The sequence below is a fragment of the Chanodichthys erythropterus genome, chromosome 2, assembly GCF_024489055.1.
Source record: "Chanodichthys erythropterus isolate Z2021 chromosome 2, ASM2448905v1, whole genome shotgun sequence".
Classification (NCBI taxonomy): domain Eukaryota; kingdom Metazoa; phylum Chordata; class Actinopteri; order Cypriniformes; family Xenocyprididae; genus Chanodichthys; species Chanodichthys erythropterus.
The window spans coordinates 10,842,911-10,860,477 of record NC_090222.1 but is presented as its reverse complement, the minus strand read 5'-3'; the positions used below and the strand labels follow the sequence as shown (position 1 = coordinate 10,860,477).

Here is a 17,567-nt window from a genome sequence, read left to right as displayed (position 1 = left end):
AGCGAAACGATCGGTCATTTTTTAAGCAAATGATCGCCTTGCACGTGCTTTCACCAAAACCGCACTTTCATATTCTTCAAAAAGCTTATGCTGTATGTCCTACGCCTTCCCTATAGGGTATAAGTAGAATATATTCTACTTAAGGAACGAACGCAGCGCCAATTTCCGTTTTTTCCGTATGTAGAATAGGGAAGGCGTAGGACATACAGCGTAAGCTTTTTGAAGAATACAAAAGTTTTGGCAGAAGCATGTGCAAGGCGATCATTTGTGTTTATAAAGCATATACAGTTGTATTTTTTTCGAAAATGACCAATTGTTTCGCTAGATAAGACCCTTATTCCTCATCTGGTATCGTTTAAACCCCTTTGAAGCTGCACTGAAACTGTAATTTTGACCTTCAACCGTTTGGAGGCTATTTAAGTCCACTATAAGGAGAATAAACCTGGAATGTTTTCATCAAAAACCTTAATTTCTTTTCGACTGAAGAATGAAAGACATGAACATCTTGGATGACATGGGGGTGAGTAAATTATCAGGAAAATTTTATTTGAAAGTGAACTAATCCTTTAAGTGGGCAGGACAATGTCTCACAACACCTTGATTCAGACTTTCAATTAGTTTTGGGCATGGGAAAAGGCCTTTTTACTGCTTGATAAATAAAACAGCACGACACAAAGCTTCATGTGATTATCGTCTCCTAATTATTACCCATAATAGATAAATATTAAGTCTGCTCTTTTAAAACAAAGAAAGGAAGCTATTGTATAAGAATGAGCAAACAGCAGAAAACTTTGTATATTCGTGCAGTGTGCACATGTCAAAAAAAAAAAAAAAAAATCAATTCAGAATCAGACATATAATTGCAATCAACCCAATCACTTTATTTAGCGTGCATGTAAATACTATGTTCGGATTCATTAAAACACAAGGTTTCCATGTAAACGTAGCTAATTTCAGGCCCCAGTGGTCTCTTCTCAAGGGCAAAGACCTCAAGGTAGGAATGACTGATTTACCCCAACAGGTTTTTAGGTGAATGCACCTGTGGTAGTAGCTTTTGTTGTTGTGTAGCTTGTGCAAACACACACACAATGAGACAAAACCTTTTCACACATTATTTCTTTTAATATAAAATGAATTAAATTCAAAAATGAGAACTCTGTCAATATTTACTCATCTGTATGACTTGTTCTTTTTTCTTTCTTAAAAAGTACTGATAACCACTATAGAGGCGACACAATAAAAAACCAAAATTATTTAAAAAAAACTGTAAACATTTGTGACCACGTGTCACACAGAGACTTCTGGGTCCTTTTCCTGTTGTTTACAGTAAATTATATGGTAATATAATTGATATATTATCATAAAAATATAAACACCATTTAACATTTTTTTCTGTATATGGTAAAGCATCATACAGTGTAGACAGGTATATTAAAATAAAACCACTTAATGAAATATATGTCCATAAGTAACAGGCATCTATAATATACTGGCAGAGTATTTTTTTACGGTGAATATCTGGGAATCACAGCTGCCAGTTGTTTTAATGTAGAAAATTTAGTGGGATATTTTTTGTAATCTTCATTATTTTTTCAGATAACATAGTCTTCATCTAATCTTCATTTAAAGGGTTAGTTCACCCAAAAATTTAAATTCTGTCATCGTTTACTTCCTCTTTCTCATATAAACATTCATCATCGCACACATTAGTTATGGTAAATTAACGCTCAAGCATGTTTGCTTGATGTGCAAGAACCAATTAGGTTCATTCTCACGTGTTATGCAGCACGGGTTTGGAACGACATGAGGGTGAATAAATCATGACATCATTTTCATTTTGGAACTAACCCTTTTGTGAACTAACCCTTTAAAGGCCGGATCCTGTGTCAGCATCACATGCATTCGTCGTGCTGCTCACGTGTTCAGCTTCGGCCAATACTGAGCTGGCGTTCGGATGTAAACAAGGAAGCCTGCACTGAGTTCACTACGTATGACAACGGTTTAAATTGCTGAATAAAGTCGTTATTTTTGGTTTGTTTTTGCACACTAAAAGTATTCTCGTCACTTCATAACAGGCTGAACCACTGTAGTCACTGTAGTCAATAGGGATGTCCCGATCACGTTTTTTTGCCCTCGAGTCCGAGTCCGAGTCATTTGATTTTGAGTATCTGCCGATACCGAGTCCCGATCCGATACTTAATAGCCTACGTAAAAAAGAATAAAGAAGAGCGAAAAACAGATCCAGGAACAGTGCTTTTCAGGTTTTTCAGGTATCTAACAGTTTTCAAATAGTAATCAAATATAAAATATCACTGCATATTATCTTTACTGTATAAAATAAATAAAGATTCATCATTATTGAAGTTACAAAAACTATTCAGTCAAGAGCAGTGAGTAATTTCTTTGTTATTTGTTGTTTGATTTAACATTAAATACAGGCAGCAGGAATAGTTGTTTTCCCTTTAAGACATGCACGATCCAGTACATATACTGTTCCACATGCGCTGTCTTTCTCGACTAATATACGTTCACTTAAGACATAACCGACTATGTTTGCTAGGATACTCGCTAGGACGGGCATGTTGACATAATTTTTGTATGAATGTGGCCGCCGAAGCGCAAGACTTGAAAGAGAATGAGTTAGTTTAAAAACAGACAGCAACGTGTGCTGTTCAGGTCTCACCTGCGCTCGCGCGCTATCAACACCCGGGTGATGACGGCGTAAATGACTGGACATTAGAGCAGACTGCACTCGCAGTTAACAGTTTACAAAGAGTGACTGTTTTGTCCACGCTTTCTGATTATCGTTGTTGTAACGTTTTGTGCATCCATCGACTGAAACATACATTATCTGAACTCTGTCTGTTTTCCACGTTGCTATTTTAAACAAAACATATTAACCAATAGATGCGTCGTCATTCGAGATGGACTGCATTACAAGTGCGGTCCGTAAGTGGAGAACCGTGTGAATCGATTTTTTTACCGAGAACCGTTGCACCCCTAATACATATATATCCGAGTCCTGATCGGGAGGTAATGTCCGATTCCGATCGAGTCTGAAACCACATGATCGGGCCCGATTTCCGATCACGTGATCGGATCTGGACATCCCTAGTAGTCAACCATGTTTTCAACTACCTTTCTGGACATCAAAACGTGCAATGTCGTTGCTGCCTATGTGTGGATCAGATACCCTTGGATTTCATCAAAAATATCTTAATTTGTGTTCCAAAGAAGAACGAAGGTATTACCGGTGTGGAACGACATGAGAGTGAGTATGACAGAAATTTCATTTTTGGGTGAACTAACCCTTTAAGATTTATCTAATTGGCCCACACAGGACACAGTGTTTGAATGACTGTGGTTTTGACTTTTAAAAGAAACCAGGAAACTTTTTAGCATCTGCGTATGCATCACTTCCTCTCCTGGGCAGCCCACTGGCTTCATCTGCCTTCATTTCAAAACGCAACTCTGAGATAAACACATCCACAACATCCTCCACTAAAACATCTGTTCCTCATTGTAAAAACAATGTACTCTAAACTCCTTCAAGAGATGGAGAGCGAGAGATGTAAACTGAAGTAATCTTCTTCCAATTATAAAAGATGACAAAGCAGCATTGTCTATTCATGGACCATAATGCTCTCCTGCATTTACATTCAATCACAGCCGACTGAAAATAACACTGAAGTGAACAGCAAATGAAGAGATTTAAACCCTACATACTCGGGGGCTGGAGCACCCACAGAAATGGTCGAGCACCCAGAGAAAAATACGAGATATTCTCCATTGATTTTAAACAATAAAAATCGATTGGAGCTTTCAGACACGATCTTCACCCTTTTTATAGTTTATTTATTGTTTCTATAGCGATATTTTAATAGCAAACGTCGAGAGCGCATCCGAGTGAAGCGCAAGCACAAACGGCTCTGCTCTCGATCAGATACATGCGCCCGCTCAAACTCAAACTCTCCTTGCATCAGATATCAGCGAGAGCATTACTCGCGACAACACTCGTGAAAAGAATGTTCTTTTGGGTCGAAATTCTCACCTCGCTGCACGGATATAATGCAAATTAAACATTTAGTTGATGTTAATTTGAGTTAAAGAAGAAGCGAACTAGAGCTGAAACTTGTTGCTGAGGAACGTTGTGGCTCGTGTCTTCAGACATGCACGTCAATCTATCGCTTGACTCTTCTTTCCAGGGAATGCACAAAATGCACACAAACATGTCCCTGCTCTTGATATACAAACAATAATGAACTTCTTTAAACTTAACGAGAAAAAAACTATACGAGGGCAGATTCGAACCCATGAAACTTAGAGCACGGCTGAACCTCTGAACCTCACGGTTGAAACTTAGTGCACGGCTGAACCTCTGACTCTATTAACAAAAATTCTACCACAAGACCATTAAAAAATACGAATACTAAGTGCAGATTTATCTATAATACAATAAAACTGGGCACCCACTGGCAGAAACATAAATCGGCGCCTATGAAACCCTATATATCCAATTTTTGGACAAAAGCACAGTTGTATTCTTTGAGGTACCTAGTAGTACCATGTTAACAGAATAATATTAGTATGTCATGTCATAATCATTCATTGCCATGGTATTATCATCTGATGTGGTGCAGCAGCCACAGTACATTTTTTGGATAATTACATGAATGGCACCCAATATCTAAGTTCACTGCTTCCCTTAGTCTTGAAATTATTTTCCCAGGTCGAAAAGAATCCTGGATCTGTGGTGACCACATTACAGCAATAGCATGGAGGATGATAAGATAATGTTTGCTCATCAGGGCTTCATAATATTACATAATGCAAGGCTTTATACTTCACAAGCCATAATGGCTATGCTTAACAACACGGCCTATCGTATACAAGCTTGCAATTCGGATTAAATAAATTGGACTCTGGGCACTGTGCCTGATCTGCTCCAGGATGCTTAGGTATTCATAGTTTTCACGGGACGTCACACACTTATGGTGCGTGTGAACGCACCATAACGGAGCCATCGAACTTCAACAAAAATATCTTAATTTGTGTTCCGAAGATTAACGAAGGTCTTACGGGTGTTGAACGGCATGAGGGTAAGTAATAAATGACACAATTTTCATTTTTGGGTGAACTAACCCTTTAATAAAGGCCTTCTGAAGCAAAGCAATGCATTTGTGTAAAAAAAAAATAAAAAATTAATAAGTTATGAAGTAAAATATTTAGCTCCACCAGACCGCCTTCAGTATTCAACTTAAGAAGAAAGCGCAACACCTCTCGCAGTTCAAAAAGCTTACACTACGTCCTACACCTTCCTTATTCAACTTACAGAAAAAGCGTAATTAACGCGATGCCAGTTCCGTTTTTTAATGCATCGCTTCACTTCAGAAGGCCTTTATTAACCCCCCAGAGCCGTGTGAACTGTGTTTATGATGGATGGATGTGGATGGAAGCTCTTTCTTCAGCTCATACTCGTTGGTATTGCTCACCACCATTATAAAGCTCGAATGTGTCAGGATATTTATTAATATATCTCTGATTGTGTTCATCAGAAAGAAGAAAGTCATATACACCTAGGATGGCTTGAGGGTGAGTAAAGCTTGGTGTAATTTTCATTTGAAAATGGACTAATCATTTAATGTACTATTTATTGCCTCAGAATGTTGTTTTAGAATATTACGAGTTGTGGAGGAATTCTGTTGAGGAAAAGAATGTCTTTTCTCAGAACAAACATAAAGCACAACAGAACTATATAAAGGCTATTCACAAAAGCGCGTTTAAACTAAAGGATTTATATAAACCCGATTTCAAAAAAGTTGGTACACTGTACAAATTGTGAATACAAACAGAATGCAATGATGTGGAAGTTTTAAATTTCAATATTTTATTCAGGATACAACACAGATGACATATCAAATGTTTAAACTGAGAAAATGTATCATTTTAAGGGAAAAATAAGTTGATTTTAAGTTTCATGGCATCAACACTTCTCAAAAAAGTTGGGACAAGGCCATGTTTACCACTGTGTGGCATCCCCTCTTCTTTTTATAACATTCTACAAACGTCTGGGGACTGAGGAGACAAGTTGCTCAAGTTTAGGAATAGGAATGTTGTCCCATTCTTGTCTAATACAGGCTTCTAGTTGCTCAACTGCCTTAGGTCTTCTTTGTCGCATCTTCCTCTTTAAGATGCACCAAATGTTTTATATGGGTGAAAGATCTAGACTGCAGGCTGGCCATTTCAGTACCCGGATCCTTCTTCTACACAGCCATGATGTTGTAATTGATGCAGTATGTGATCTGGCATTGTCATGTTGGAAAATACAAGGTCTTCCCTGAAAGAGATGACATCTGGATGGGAGCATATGTTGTTCTAGAACTTGGATATACCTTTCAGCATTGATGGTGCCTTTCCAGATATGTGAGCTGCCCATGCCACACTCACTCATGCAACCCCATACCATCAGAGATGCAGGCTTCTGAACTGAGCGCTGATAACAACTTGGGTTGTCCTTGTCCTCTTTAGCCCGGATGACATGGCGTCCCAGTTTTCCAAAAAGAACTTCAAATTTTGATTTGTCTGACCGCAGAACAGTTTTCCACTTTGCCACAGTCCATTTTAAATGAGCCTTGGCCCAGAGAAAACGCATGCGCTTCTGGATCATGTTTAGATATGGCTTCTTTTTTGACCTATAGAGTTTTAGCCGGCGAATGGCGCCGTGGATTGTGTTCAATGTTTTCTGGAAGTATTCCTGAGCCCATGTTGTGAATTCCATTACAGTAGCATTCCTGTATGTGATGCAGTGCCGTCTAAGGGCCCGAAGATCACAGGCATCCAGTATGGTTTTCCGGCCTTGACCCTTACGCACAGAGATTGTTCCAGATTCTCTGAATCTTTGGATGATATTATGCACTGTAGATGATGATAACTTCAAGCTCTTTGCAGTTTTTCTCTGAGAAACTCCTTTCTGATATTGCTCCACTATTTTTCACTGTAGCATTGGGGGAATTGTTGATCCTCTGCCCATCTTGACTTCTGAGAGACACTGCCACTCTGAGAGGCTCTTTTTATACCCAATCATGTTGCCAAATGACCTAATAAGTTGTAAATTGGTCCTCCAGCTGTTCCTTATATGTATATTTAAATTTTCCGGCCTCTTATTGCTACCTGTCCCAGCTTTTTTGGAATGTGTAGCTCTCATGAAATCCAAAATGAGCCAATACTTTGTCATGACATTTCAAAATGTCTCACTTTCAACATTTGATATGTTATCTATATTCTATTATGAATAAAATATAAATTCATGAGATTTGTTAATTATTGCATTCCTTTTTTTATTCACAATTTGTACAGTGTCCCAACTTTTTTGGAATCGGGTTTGTACTCTCATTAATTTGATACGATATTCCACATAGGAAAAACAGTTACTGACCTGATGCAGACTAATACACACATAGCTGAAGCTGATGGGTCTGGTGCGAGGTTTACGTAAGGTAACGTGAAAATAAGCAGGGCAGTCTGAAATCTGCCCCAATAGACCTTATTCAGAGCAGCGTCATTACAGGTATAAAAGCGAGGCTGTGAGGGATAGACTTACAGTGTTTTCAATGGCACGCACTGTAAAAAGCTGTATAAAGCTCTGAGATCACTGATAATTTTCCACAGCTCATGTTGTCTGGAGTTTTTTTGTCTACTGAAACTTCTTGGAAAGATATTTTTGCAGTGTTTCGTCAGCAGAACAATTCAACCCAACCCAATCAGTTCAACCCACTGAAATGATGTATGTCTATCCCTCACAGCCTCACTTTCATTCCCATTAAAAAATAAAAGATGATGCTGCTGTGAAAAAGGTCTACGGCTATAAATTAGAGCACGCTGCAGTTCCATTTTTCACCACAGATTTACTTTGGAAAACTGTGGGGTGCTGTAGAGCTGGGCAGGGCTTAGTATCATGATACATGCCTGTCACATCTAGATAATCCAAAGAATATTTGTTGCAGAATGCTGAACACATTTACAATTTATTATTGATTCTGTTTATATGGAGGTCTATATTTTGGATGAATATTTCCTGCCCTTACAGACGAGCCACGGCTGATATGGACCACAAGTGCTCAAAACTTGCAGTTTGTTCACATAATTTGAGAGGAGATCTAAATATTTGTGGTTTGGAACAAATGGAAAATTGACAGGTATGTGCTGCAGTGTTTATGGATATTTTACCCCACAGGTCCCTGTATCAGTCATGTGACTGAATTCTTGATGTGGGACAACTTTGTCATTTGTGTGTTCATTATTGTTTGTTATGAACATCCACTATTGGCTAAACCAATACAGTTTCATTGGAACTATCTGTTTTTCAAACCACTGGCAGATGAGGGAAGTGTTTTGAAAACAATATTTTTTTTTGCAATTCCACTTGGTGACACTAGTGCCACAGAAATTACACACTTTGGCATTAAATTATCTTATGCACTCTCTGAGTGGATTTATAGTGGAGTGATTACTTTAGACAAGCAGCTATGATCCATAACATTAACACTATCCACAAACCAACATAAAGTGACCATGAGAAGGGAAAATTTGATCTCATTTTTCATATCATGATAGTCAGATGTGTAATTGTCTCAAATAGCATGTTTCTCTCCAATGTAATTATGTTTTATAGTTGATCAAAGTGAGGCAATGTTAGGAAATATCCCAAACCACAATCCTCCCTTCACTTTTAGCTAACCTCTAATTACACATACAAAGACGTAAGTTGAGAATGATTTTAGAAATGACAGATCTCTTCAAGTCAAACATTGCCAGTACAGGAAATGAGCAATTTCATTAGTCTGCATTTGGCAAAGTGGCACAATTATTGAGAAAACTATAGCTTTCATATGGCAATCATTTTATCTGAAGTCAAAAAGTCACTTCAGTATCGGAGGTAGCGAAAATAATATCTTAATGTTTGGCATCCATTAGCTTAATAACATCCTTTCCTTTACAGAACGAGGCCACAGTAGCTATTCACACTTCATTTGAATCTTTAATTAAAAAAACAGGGTGTTGAGTGATTACAAATTTGGAAAGATAGTGCAACAACCCCCTGAGATGTTCCTCATAAAAGGCACAGTGCCACCACAACAGAGAATCATGGGTTCGGAAGTCACAATTTCTCGCTCTATATTGCAACAGACTTCAAAGGAGGTTTGGGGGTGCCAATTATGAGACACAACAGAAAAGGGTTGAAAAGAGTAACTCAGCTCAGATGGGAACATTTTCTATGGAAGTGGTCTGCTGCTGGTAGACTCTGAGGGAGGGCTCAGGTTTTGTGTGCTCCAGCCTTCAGCTGTTCTGCCACATTGTGAAGTGAGCTGAATATGTCATGACAACCTCAATCATCCCACAAGTGTGTGAATAGAGCTGTGTCTTCAAGTCAGAAGATACGGATGTAACATGGTTCACAATCTAACGCAACACTTGCTATTTATGTATGTGTCAAGTTACATAGTACACATTGTACTATGTACAGGTTGAGTTGCCCTTAATAGGATGTGAATTAGTTCATTCATCTGTAGATCTTAATGGCTTCTAAATGTCATAAATTGTTAGCAATACAGATGGAAAAAAAAAAACTGTTCATTTGTGATGCACTGAAATTAATTTTTGGTAACACTTTAGTTTGGGGACCAATTTTTACTATTAACTAGTTGCTTATTAGCTCACATTTTGTCTGTTTATTAGCACTTATAAAACATATTAATGCCTCATTCTCAACATGTTCTCCAACCAATACGCCCATATAGGTCGGTTGTCACTTTCCTGAAATACGACCCATAGGAGCGTTTACTAAAGTTGTTGTTGGCTGCACCAGTTTGTTTTTATTGCCGTTTTCGGAGCTTGTGGCGACTACAGAGACCGTGTTTTTTTTTTTTTTTACAGTGTTAAAAAAAAGAAAAATGCTGGGTGTTTTAACCCAGCGGTTGGGTTAAATGTTTGCCCAACGTGCTGGGCAGTTTTACTTAACACAACTATTGTTTAAAAATTACTATAGCTCGTCCAATATTCTGAAACACATCTGCCACACACTCCACTCAAGGATGCCTCTAACCGCCTGAACAGACCATCATCACTATTCCGTGCTGGTTCTAGCAAAACACTGAGCCATTTTCTTTGCTCAGCATCAAAAGGTAGTTCAGAATGCAGGCCAAAGTTGGTGTGCAAGATCTGCTACAGTCCTTAAAACCGAACAAAAGCTCTTTAGGTGGGCGTCTTGCCCCAGAGAGACTGCATTCAAAGCTCAGTGACTAAGTAGGGCACTGATGAGACATCCAATGTTCTGGAAACACAAAATGTGTTTAACACGAAGACTGCCAGAGAGAAAGCTCGTCGTGCCAAAACTTGAGTGTTGAGCAGGCGTGGGGCAATTAACAGACCGACTGGAGGAGTCAGAGAGAGAGGCCTTCGTTCTGAAACATTGCTCTAGGATGCTGCAGTGCTATAAAATAGACACCCGGATACAAAGACTTTGCTCTGCTTTATGGGAAGAGTGAATCTTACACTTGGTTCTTGACATTCAGATCATAATACAACATGAACAAACCAGCAATTAAGCGCAAATAAGCAGTTTTCATTAATTACATGAACCATGAAGTGATATAACCAAACACTGTATTGAAAGCAAGTAAATCAACTTATTAGGGGTCAATGCTGTGTTAATCACGGCAAACTGCCACAAAAAAGACAACCACCCAATGATTGCTATACAGTCTGTATTAGGGATGTAACGGTACACAAAACTCACGGTTCGGTACGTACCTCGGTTTTGAAGTCACGGTTCGGTACGGTTTGGTGGGGAGAAAACTAAACATAAAATTGCATCTTTTTTTTGTAAACAGTGGTTTACTGAACAAATTGTTTTTTGTTTGTTTTTAAATATATTAAATTAAAACAAAGTTTCTTAAGGATAAAAAAAATATATCTTTGCTAATGCTATAAACTAGTATGTAAGGAGCCCTTACTTGCACATTATGCTATACTATAATATTAAAGGTTAACAACTGAGCCCAAACTATTGGCCTAAATTCAATTGCTTTTTATTTTTAGATAAAATAATCAACACTCAAATAACAAATTGTATGCAAATATGTAAGATGCACCTAAGGCAGTTTTTGCATTAACTTCTAAATGTTTTTACTCCAATTCGTTGTTGAAATATAATCATTTCTACACAGTGGTTGTCATTTTCATGACAGATTTATATAAACATACATTAAATAATCAAGACATCAATAAAAGGTTCAGTAAAATATAATGAATATATTGGCTAATAGAGTGCATATATTAAGCGAAAGAGTTCATTACTCTAGCGAACTAACAAGCTGTGAACACTGAATGGCTTTTAGTTAAGTAAAGTTGGTTTTATATTTGCACATTCGGACTTCTGATAAATTCAGACTTTCCAATAAATGTGCAATAAATTAATGTTTGCGAATTTTAAGCAGCGACATGATATTGACAACCAACGATTGTCAACTTACAACATTTTTCACAATCGATCAAAATAGGCAAGTATTGTTTTAATGCCATATTTACTTGTGAATGTCCACTGAATGTCCAATGTAGTGTGACTGACAAGGCTATTGAATACGGATGTCCGAATGTGCGAATATAAAACCAACTTTACCGAAGTATGGCTTTTCTGAGGTAAATGCTACATGACATATTGTTTACAAGCTGTTTTGTTGACGCCTTTCCGCAATTGAAACACTGATTTAGCGATTACAAGAGATATGACCATTTCAGTAAGTTGTACTGTATCTTTCAACATACCTTCAGATGTACTTTCATTCTGTAACTAGTATTAAAGAGGCAAAGATGATCGCGCTCCGTGCTCGCGCTGCCGGTTGAACTGAGGCGCCTGTACAGTGATGTCACGCCGCATCAAAGAGGGTAAAAACGGCATTTTCTGTTTTAATTTCATGTAATTTTCGTGGACAGAATTTGAAGATGACACTTTGATTCTTATCGAAAGTAACAAAACGCGGAGCTTATTGCGATTATTGGTGGTTAGGCTACAATGTTGCAATGTTGCATCGGTACACAGTGCACCGAACCGAAAGCCCTGTACCGAAACGGTTCGGTACGAATACGTGTACCGTTACACCCCTAGTCTGTATATAAGCAAATTCATTTATTAATCAACATAGATAATAGCTTCTGGAAGTATTCTATATTGGTAAAAAATGAACACCCAGCCTTAACTGACTCGGGTCTTTAACATGTGACTTAAACTCAGCACAGAGACTGACATTTTATATTATATAATGTGAATCTGCTGTTTTTGCACTGATGCCTGACTGCGTTGCTTCCATCAAGTTCCATAAACTAAAATTGAAAACAGTTGAGTCCAATTTTTCATTTGTGAAGTATTCATTCAAATGAATAAGCATTTCTGCATGGTTATGTAATACTTAAATCATACAATTGCAAACTAAATTAACTACCTTGAGGTGGGTATATTTGTAGCAGTAGCCAACAATGCATTGTATGGGTCAAAATTATTGATTTTTCTTTTATGCCAAAAATCATAAGGGTATTAAGTAAAGATCATATTCCATGAAGATATTTTGTAAATTTCCTACCGCAAATATATCAAAAAAGTATTTTTGTGAGTGGATATGCATTACTAAAGACTTCACTTGGACAACTTTAAAGGCGATTTTCTCAGTATTTTGATTTTTTTGCACCCTCAGATTCCAGATTATCAAATAGTTGCATTTCAGCCAAATATTGCCATACATCAATGGAAAGCCTATTTATTCAGCTCAATTTTGTTTTTTTGGTTTTTTTTTTAATTACCCTTATGACTGGTTTTGTGGTCCAGGGTCACATTTGTGATATTTAGACATTAATATAATGCTAAATTTTGACTTCATTGTTACACAATTGTTATCAAATCATGTTTGCTTCAGTCTACTGTTCTCTGACTAAATTTCAAGTGAGACCCAAATATGATTCAAACTCATTTTCTGATGTAATGTGACTTTAAACAATCCATGACCATGACTGATGACTATTTTCTAAGTTCTTGAGAGCCCCAGGGCGTTCATACTTTAATTTCCTCTACCTTCAATGACCACATTATTCCCTATACATTATTCCTTTGTAGCACATGCACTAAAACATCATGCCTTATTACTGCTCACAATAAAGTTGGATAACAGGCTGAAACAGAGAGAAAAGAGAGATTGTGATATTGTAAGACTCCTGCTGTCACTTAGGGTATCCATGGCCCATTACAGAGTCCCTCCTTGGATGCACCTGGTACTGCAGAGACAGCTGACACAAATCACAGCAACAGCTGACTGCAACAACCCAACCAAAGTGGTGCATAAATGAGCTCAAAATTCACACCATCAAGGTGAAATGTGCAGTTAGTGAAATGTAGGGTAATGGTGTATTAACGTGATGTTGAATGCAGTGGGCTGGTGATGCATGACATCATTGAGATGCATGACAGGACTGACATGGCAGCACCGTTACAAATACATAGCTGCTTCAGCCAAGCTTTATGACGTCACCTCACTCTGAACTCAAACATCACGCTTATAAACAGTGACGCATGACAACAGTTTTTAAGAAACAAATCTCTTAACTGACTTGTTTTATGAATAGGCTCGCGCACAATGAAATGTAACGTCATATCCCAAATAAATGTGATATAAAAGCACTCATATATCTTAACCTGCCAACTCTATCTGGCAATAAATTCACGTCTGCGGATTCACAGTAGCTAACCATCATCAACATCTCAAAAAAAAAAAAAAATCTGATCTATGGTACTACGATCTGTTCGGTGACGCATCATTGGGGTGAACCGGGATCCGGATCAGCGGGTCATCATCACAAAAACACCGAGGCGCGCGCCCCTCTCTTCTCCACTTACCGGATTTAAAAAACGCCGCTATGTCGGCCGCCTCCTTAGATGTGTCCTCTCCCTCCCCTGAACTCATCCTTGGATCAATGATTCTCCCTCAACAAAACTCCGCAAACAAACGGATCAGCGTCGGTTTTCCGAGATAAAGTTACTGATCGGGAATAAATCCTCTTCATTGAAAAGCAAAGAGTGGCGTGTGGGGATTCGTTCCTGTACTCGCTGAGCACGGACCCTCCATCTTGGCTTTAGCTCGCTGGAGAGGTGTCGGTACCGATCGGCGGCGCTCCTGAGTTTCAGCTGGGAGAGAGGAGGAGGAGGAGGAGGAGGATGAGGGAGAGGGGAGGTCTTCTTCAGGAAGGGGGTCTCCTGGAATCCCCTACTTCCCCATACACCCCCCACAGGTCACCTCAGCTATATCACCAGCTGTAGCCTAAAAATGCCGTTTTTAGGATGCTGGTTCCATACATTCCATTAAAAAAAAAACATTATAGCCTACCTCTCTTTTCTTTACAAAAAAAAGTTTGATTTAATAAAAATGTCAAGTAAAAATAGTAAAATGCTTTTCTTGAAACTTGAATAGGCTATATGCCATTGACCTTTTATATCCCCCCCCCCCCAAAAAAAAGGAAAAAAAAAAAGTTTTCAAATGTAATATAGGCTACATTTTTACAGATATGATTTCTTTTTTTTTTTTTTTTTTTTTTTTGAGTCATGCATATGCCTATCAGGGCCTTTTGCTACGTAATTTTCATTTAAAGGTCAACATATAGTTTCAGACTTGTGCTTGACACATTCGTGAGGTTCCAATGGAACAGTCTCTGTATGTTTTCTTGTCATATCATAACAAAATGTTTGTATGCTGATTACACCATACTGACCTAGTAAATATATCAAAAAACAGTATATAGTATATAGTAAATAATATATTTATATGCGATTATATAGTAATAATATATAGTAAATAGTAAACAAATTTGCTTCACTGCAATTTACTGAATTGCAATTAAATTAAACTCAACAGTCACAACAGAGAAATGTTTTTATCTCAACAGAAGTTTTGAGACAACACATTATGCCTATATATTCACTGGTATATTTTTCTAAACTAAGTTCAATAAAAAATAAATAAATAAATAAATAAACAATTAAAAAAAAAAGATTTTAATTTTGCCATAAACACACAAGCTTGTGTACCATTTTAAGCATTGATTATTAACATCATCTGCTTCTGGAACCCACAAGTAGGCCTATATCCTATTATTGATGTGTAATTCACACGGAATAAATCTATTTTATATCAAAAAGCTGTATATTCATCCACCTGCGCAAAGATGTTGTTTTATATTAAACAGCACTGCAACACTGTTTCAACGTTCATCCATATGTTCACTTTCCCAATGATACGATGTAACATGCATGAAATGGTGTGAGAACTGAAACAATTGGGCCCTCTAGTGAAAGTGCGGAGGAATTACAGTGGCACAATAGCGCCCTCTTGTTTCATGAAAAACTGCAGCAAGACACGAACTCAAGACGATTCACAATCACAGTCAGCACCCCCACAACTTTCAGTCGTTGATGGCACATTTCTAAAATCGGATTTATTTAAAACTTTAAATCTGATATACGTTTGTGTTATACAAATGTGCTGCGTTTTGATGATTCACCTCCCACATTCCTGAACATAACATTGTTAACACGGCGAAAATATCTTGAGCTGTAAACATTACTAATAAAGTTTAAAGCCGTATAAAGGGGAGTGGGGGTATTTTCGTGTTCGATTTACGGGATCAATGCAGTGGAAGTGAGACCTGTTCTCTGAACTCACTGGGCCGGGGCACTTTCATTTTACCCCTAAAAACCTTACCCCTGACGTCGGCATCTCTATGGCAACTGCCAACAACAATTTATAGCTTGGTCACAGCATGGTACACACTAAAATCCTTCTGGACACCGATACTACAGCGTGGAAAAAAACATAGTTCAGCTTTAGGATGAGATTTACAAACCTATAAAATTTTTAAAAGGTCAGCAAAAGATCATGGCTTTGAGTTACCGGACAGTGAAGTCGAACGTCAGATCCAGAGGAACTCATCAGCCCTCTGCTCCAGTGGACAACATTAAGGAGATGCAGGTCTGCTTCATTTCAGTTAACTCTTATCACCTCACACATATTGTTGTTGTTGTTATTATTATTATTATTATTAATGTGTGTGTGTGTGTATGTGTAATCATCTAAATAAAAAAAGGAAGAATTATGTTTTCTTTCTTTCTTTCTTTCTTTCTTTCTTTCTTTCTTTCTTTCTTTCTTTCTTTCTTTCTTTCTTTCTGAGCATACCAGACTATCTTTTTACTGGTTTTTGAAAGGCTTTGAAACAATTTGCACACTTTTATGGCTCTTAAATTAAGCTTATGGCCTACTTCTGTTTTAAAAGCTGATTAATGAAGTTTGAGAAAGGGGGGAAAAACAACGCATATTGAAGAACCTTTCAGGCTCCAAATAAATGAACTACATTTTTTATTGCAATGTTTTACAAATCACTAGATGGCAGCAAAACTCCGTGGCAAAATTTAGAATTGAACAGAATAGAATCTTTATTGCTATTTTTGGTCTGGTGGAAAATATCAGTACATCTTCAGACAGTGACACTCATAATTATGTAGGAAATGTCCAAACGTGCAAGTACTGTGTGTAATAGGCCTGCATGCAATATGATATTCACTCAATAATAGGCTATATTGTACAATGATCAATATATAATACCTTTCACGTTGTCATTCAGCAAAATGTACACCATGTACATGATGGTGTACATTTTGGTGGAGAGAGAAAAAAAAAAACACCAGCTAATTGACAACAAGTGTTCTGCAAATTGTGGTCTGTGCTATTTGCAACATGTTTCTGTATTGTGTTGTGAGTATTTGCACTGCGTTTCTACCTGTATATTGCATATTTGCAGCACGCTTCTGTATTGTGTTGTGACTATTTGCAGCCCCTTTCTGTATTGTGTTGTGAGTATTTGCCCTGCGTTTCTACCTGTATATTGCGTATTCGCAGCACGGTTCTGTATTGCGTTGCGAGTATTTGCAGTGCGTTTATGTATTGCGTTGCGAGTATTTGCAGTGCGTTTATGTATTGCGTTGCGAGTATTTGCAGCCCCTTTCTTGTATTGCGTTGTGAGTATTTGCAGCGCATTTCTGTATTTGGTTGCGTTGTGAGTTTTTTGCAGCACATTTCTGTATTGCGCTGTATTTGCAGCCCCTTTCTGTATTGTGTCTTTGCAGCCCATTTCTGTATTGTGTTGTGAGTAGGCTATTTGCAGTGCGTTTCTGTATTGTGTTGTGAGTATTTGCAGCTCCTTTCTGTATTTGGTTGCGTTGTGAGTTTTTTGCAGCACATTTCTGTATTGCGCTGTATTTGCAGCCCCTTTCTGTATTGTGTCTTTGCAGCCCATTTCTGTATTGTGTTGTGAGTATTTGCAGCCCCTTTCTGTATTGCGTTGTGAGTATTTGCAGTCTATTTCCGTATTGTGTTGTGAGTTTTTTGCAGCACATTTCTGTATCGTGCTGTATTTGTAGCATGTTTCTGTATTGTGTTGTGAGTATTTGCAGCGCATTTCTGTATTTGGTTGCATTG

General features: G+C 37.8%; 2 protein-coding genes across 7 annotated transcripts in view; one reads left to right on the top strand and one right to left on the bottom strand.

Annotated features, from left to right (window-relative positions):
* triob (trio Rho guanine nucleotide exchange factor b) overlaps positions 1 to 14,205 on the bottom strand; it is a 173,830-nt gene extending 159,625 nt beyond the window's left edge. For all 5 annotated transcript variants that reach the window (XR_010896419.1, XR_010896420.1, XM_067400860.1 and 2 more), the window contains exon 1: positions 13,940 to 14,205. Coding sequence is in view for 3 of the 5 variants with exons in the window: in XM_067400860.1 (XP_067256961.1) it covers positions 13,940 to 14,006 (67 nt within the window). In the remaining 2 variants the exon portion in view is untranslated. The remainder of the gene's footprint in view (positions 1 to 13,939) is intronic.
* Positions 14,206 to 15,945: 1,740 nt separating this feature from the next.
* dnah5 (dynein, axonemal, heavy chain 5) overlaps positions 15,946 to 17,567 on the top strand; it is a 184,869-nt gene continuing 183,247 nt past the window's right edge. For both annotated transcript variants that reach the window (XM_067392512.1, XM_067392504.1), the window contains exon 1: positions 15,946 to 16,064. In XM_067392512.1, coding sequence (XP_067248613.1) covers positions 15,972 to 16,064 — 93 coding nt within the window. In that variant the 5' untranslated portion in view covers positions 15,946 to 15,971. The remainder of the gene's footprint in view (positions 16,065 to 17,567) is intronic.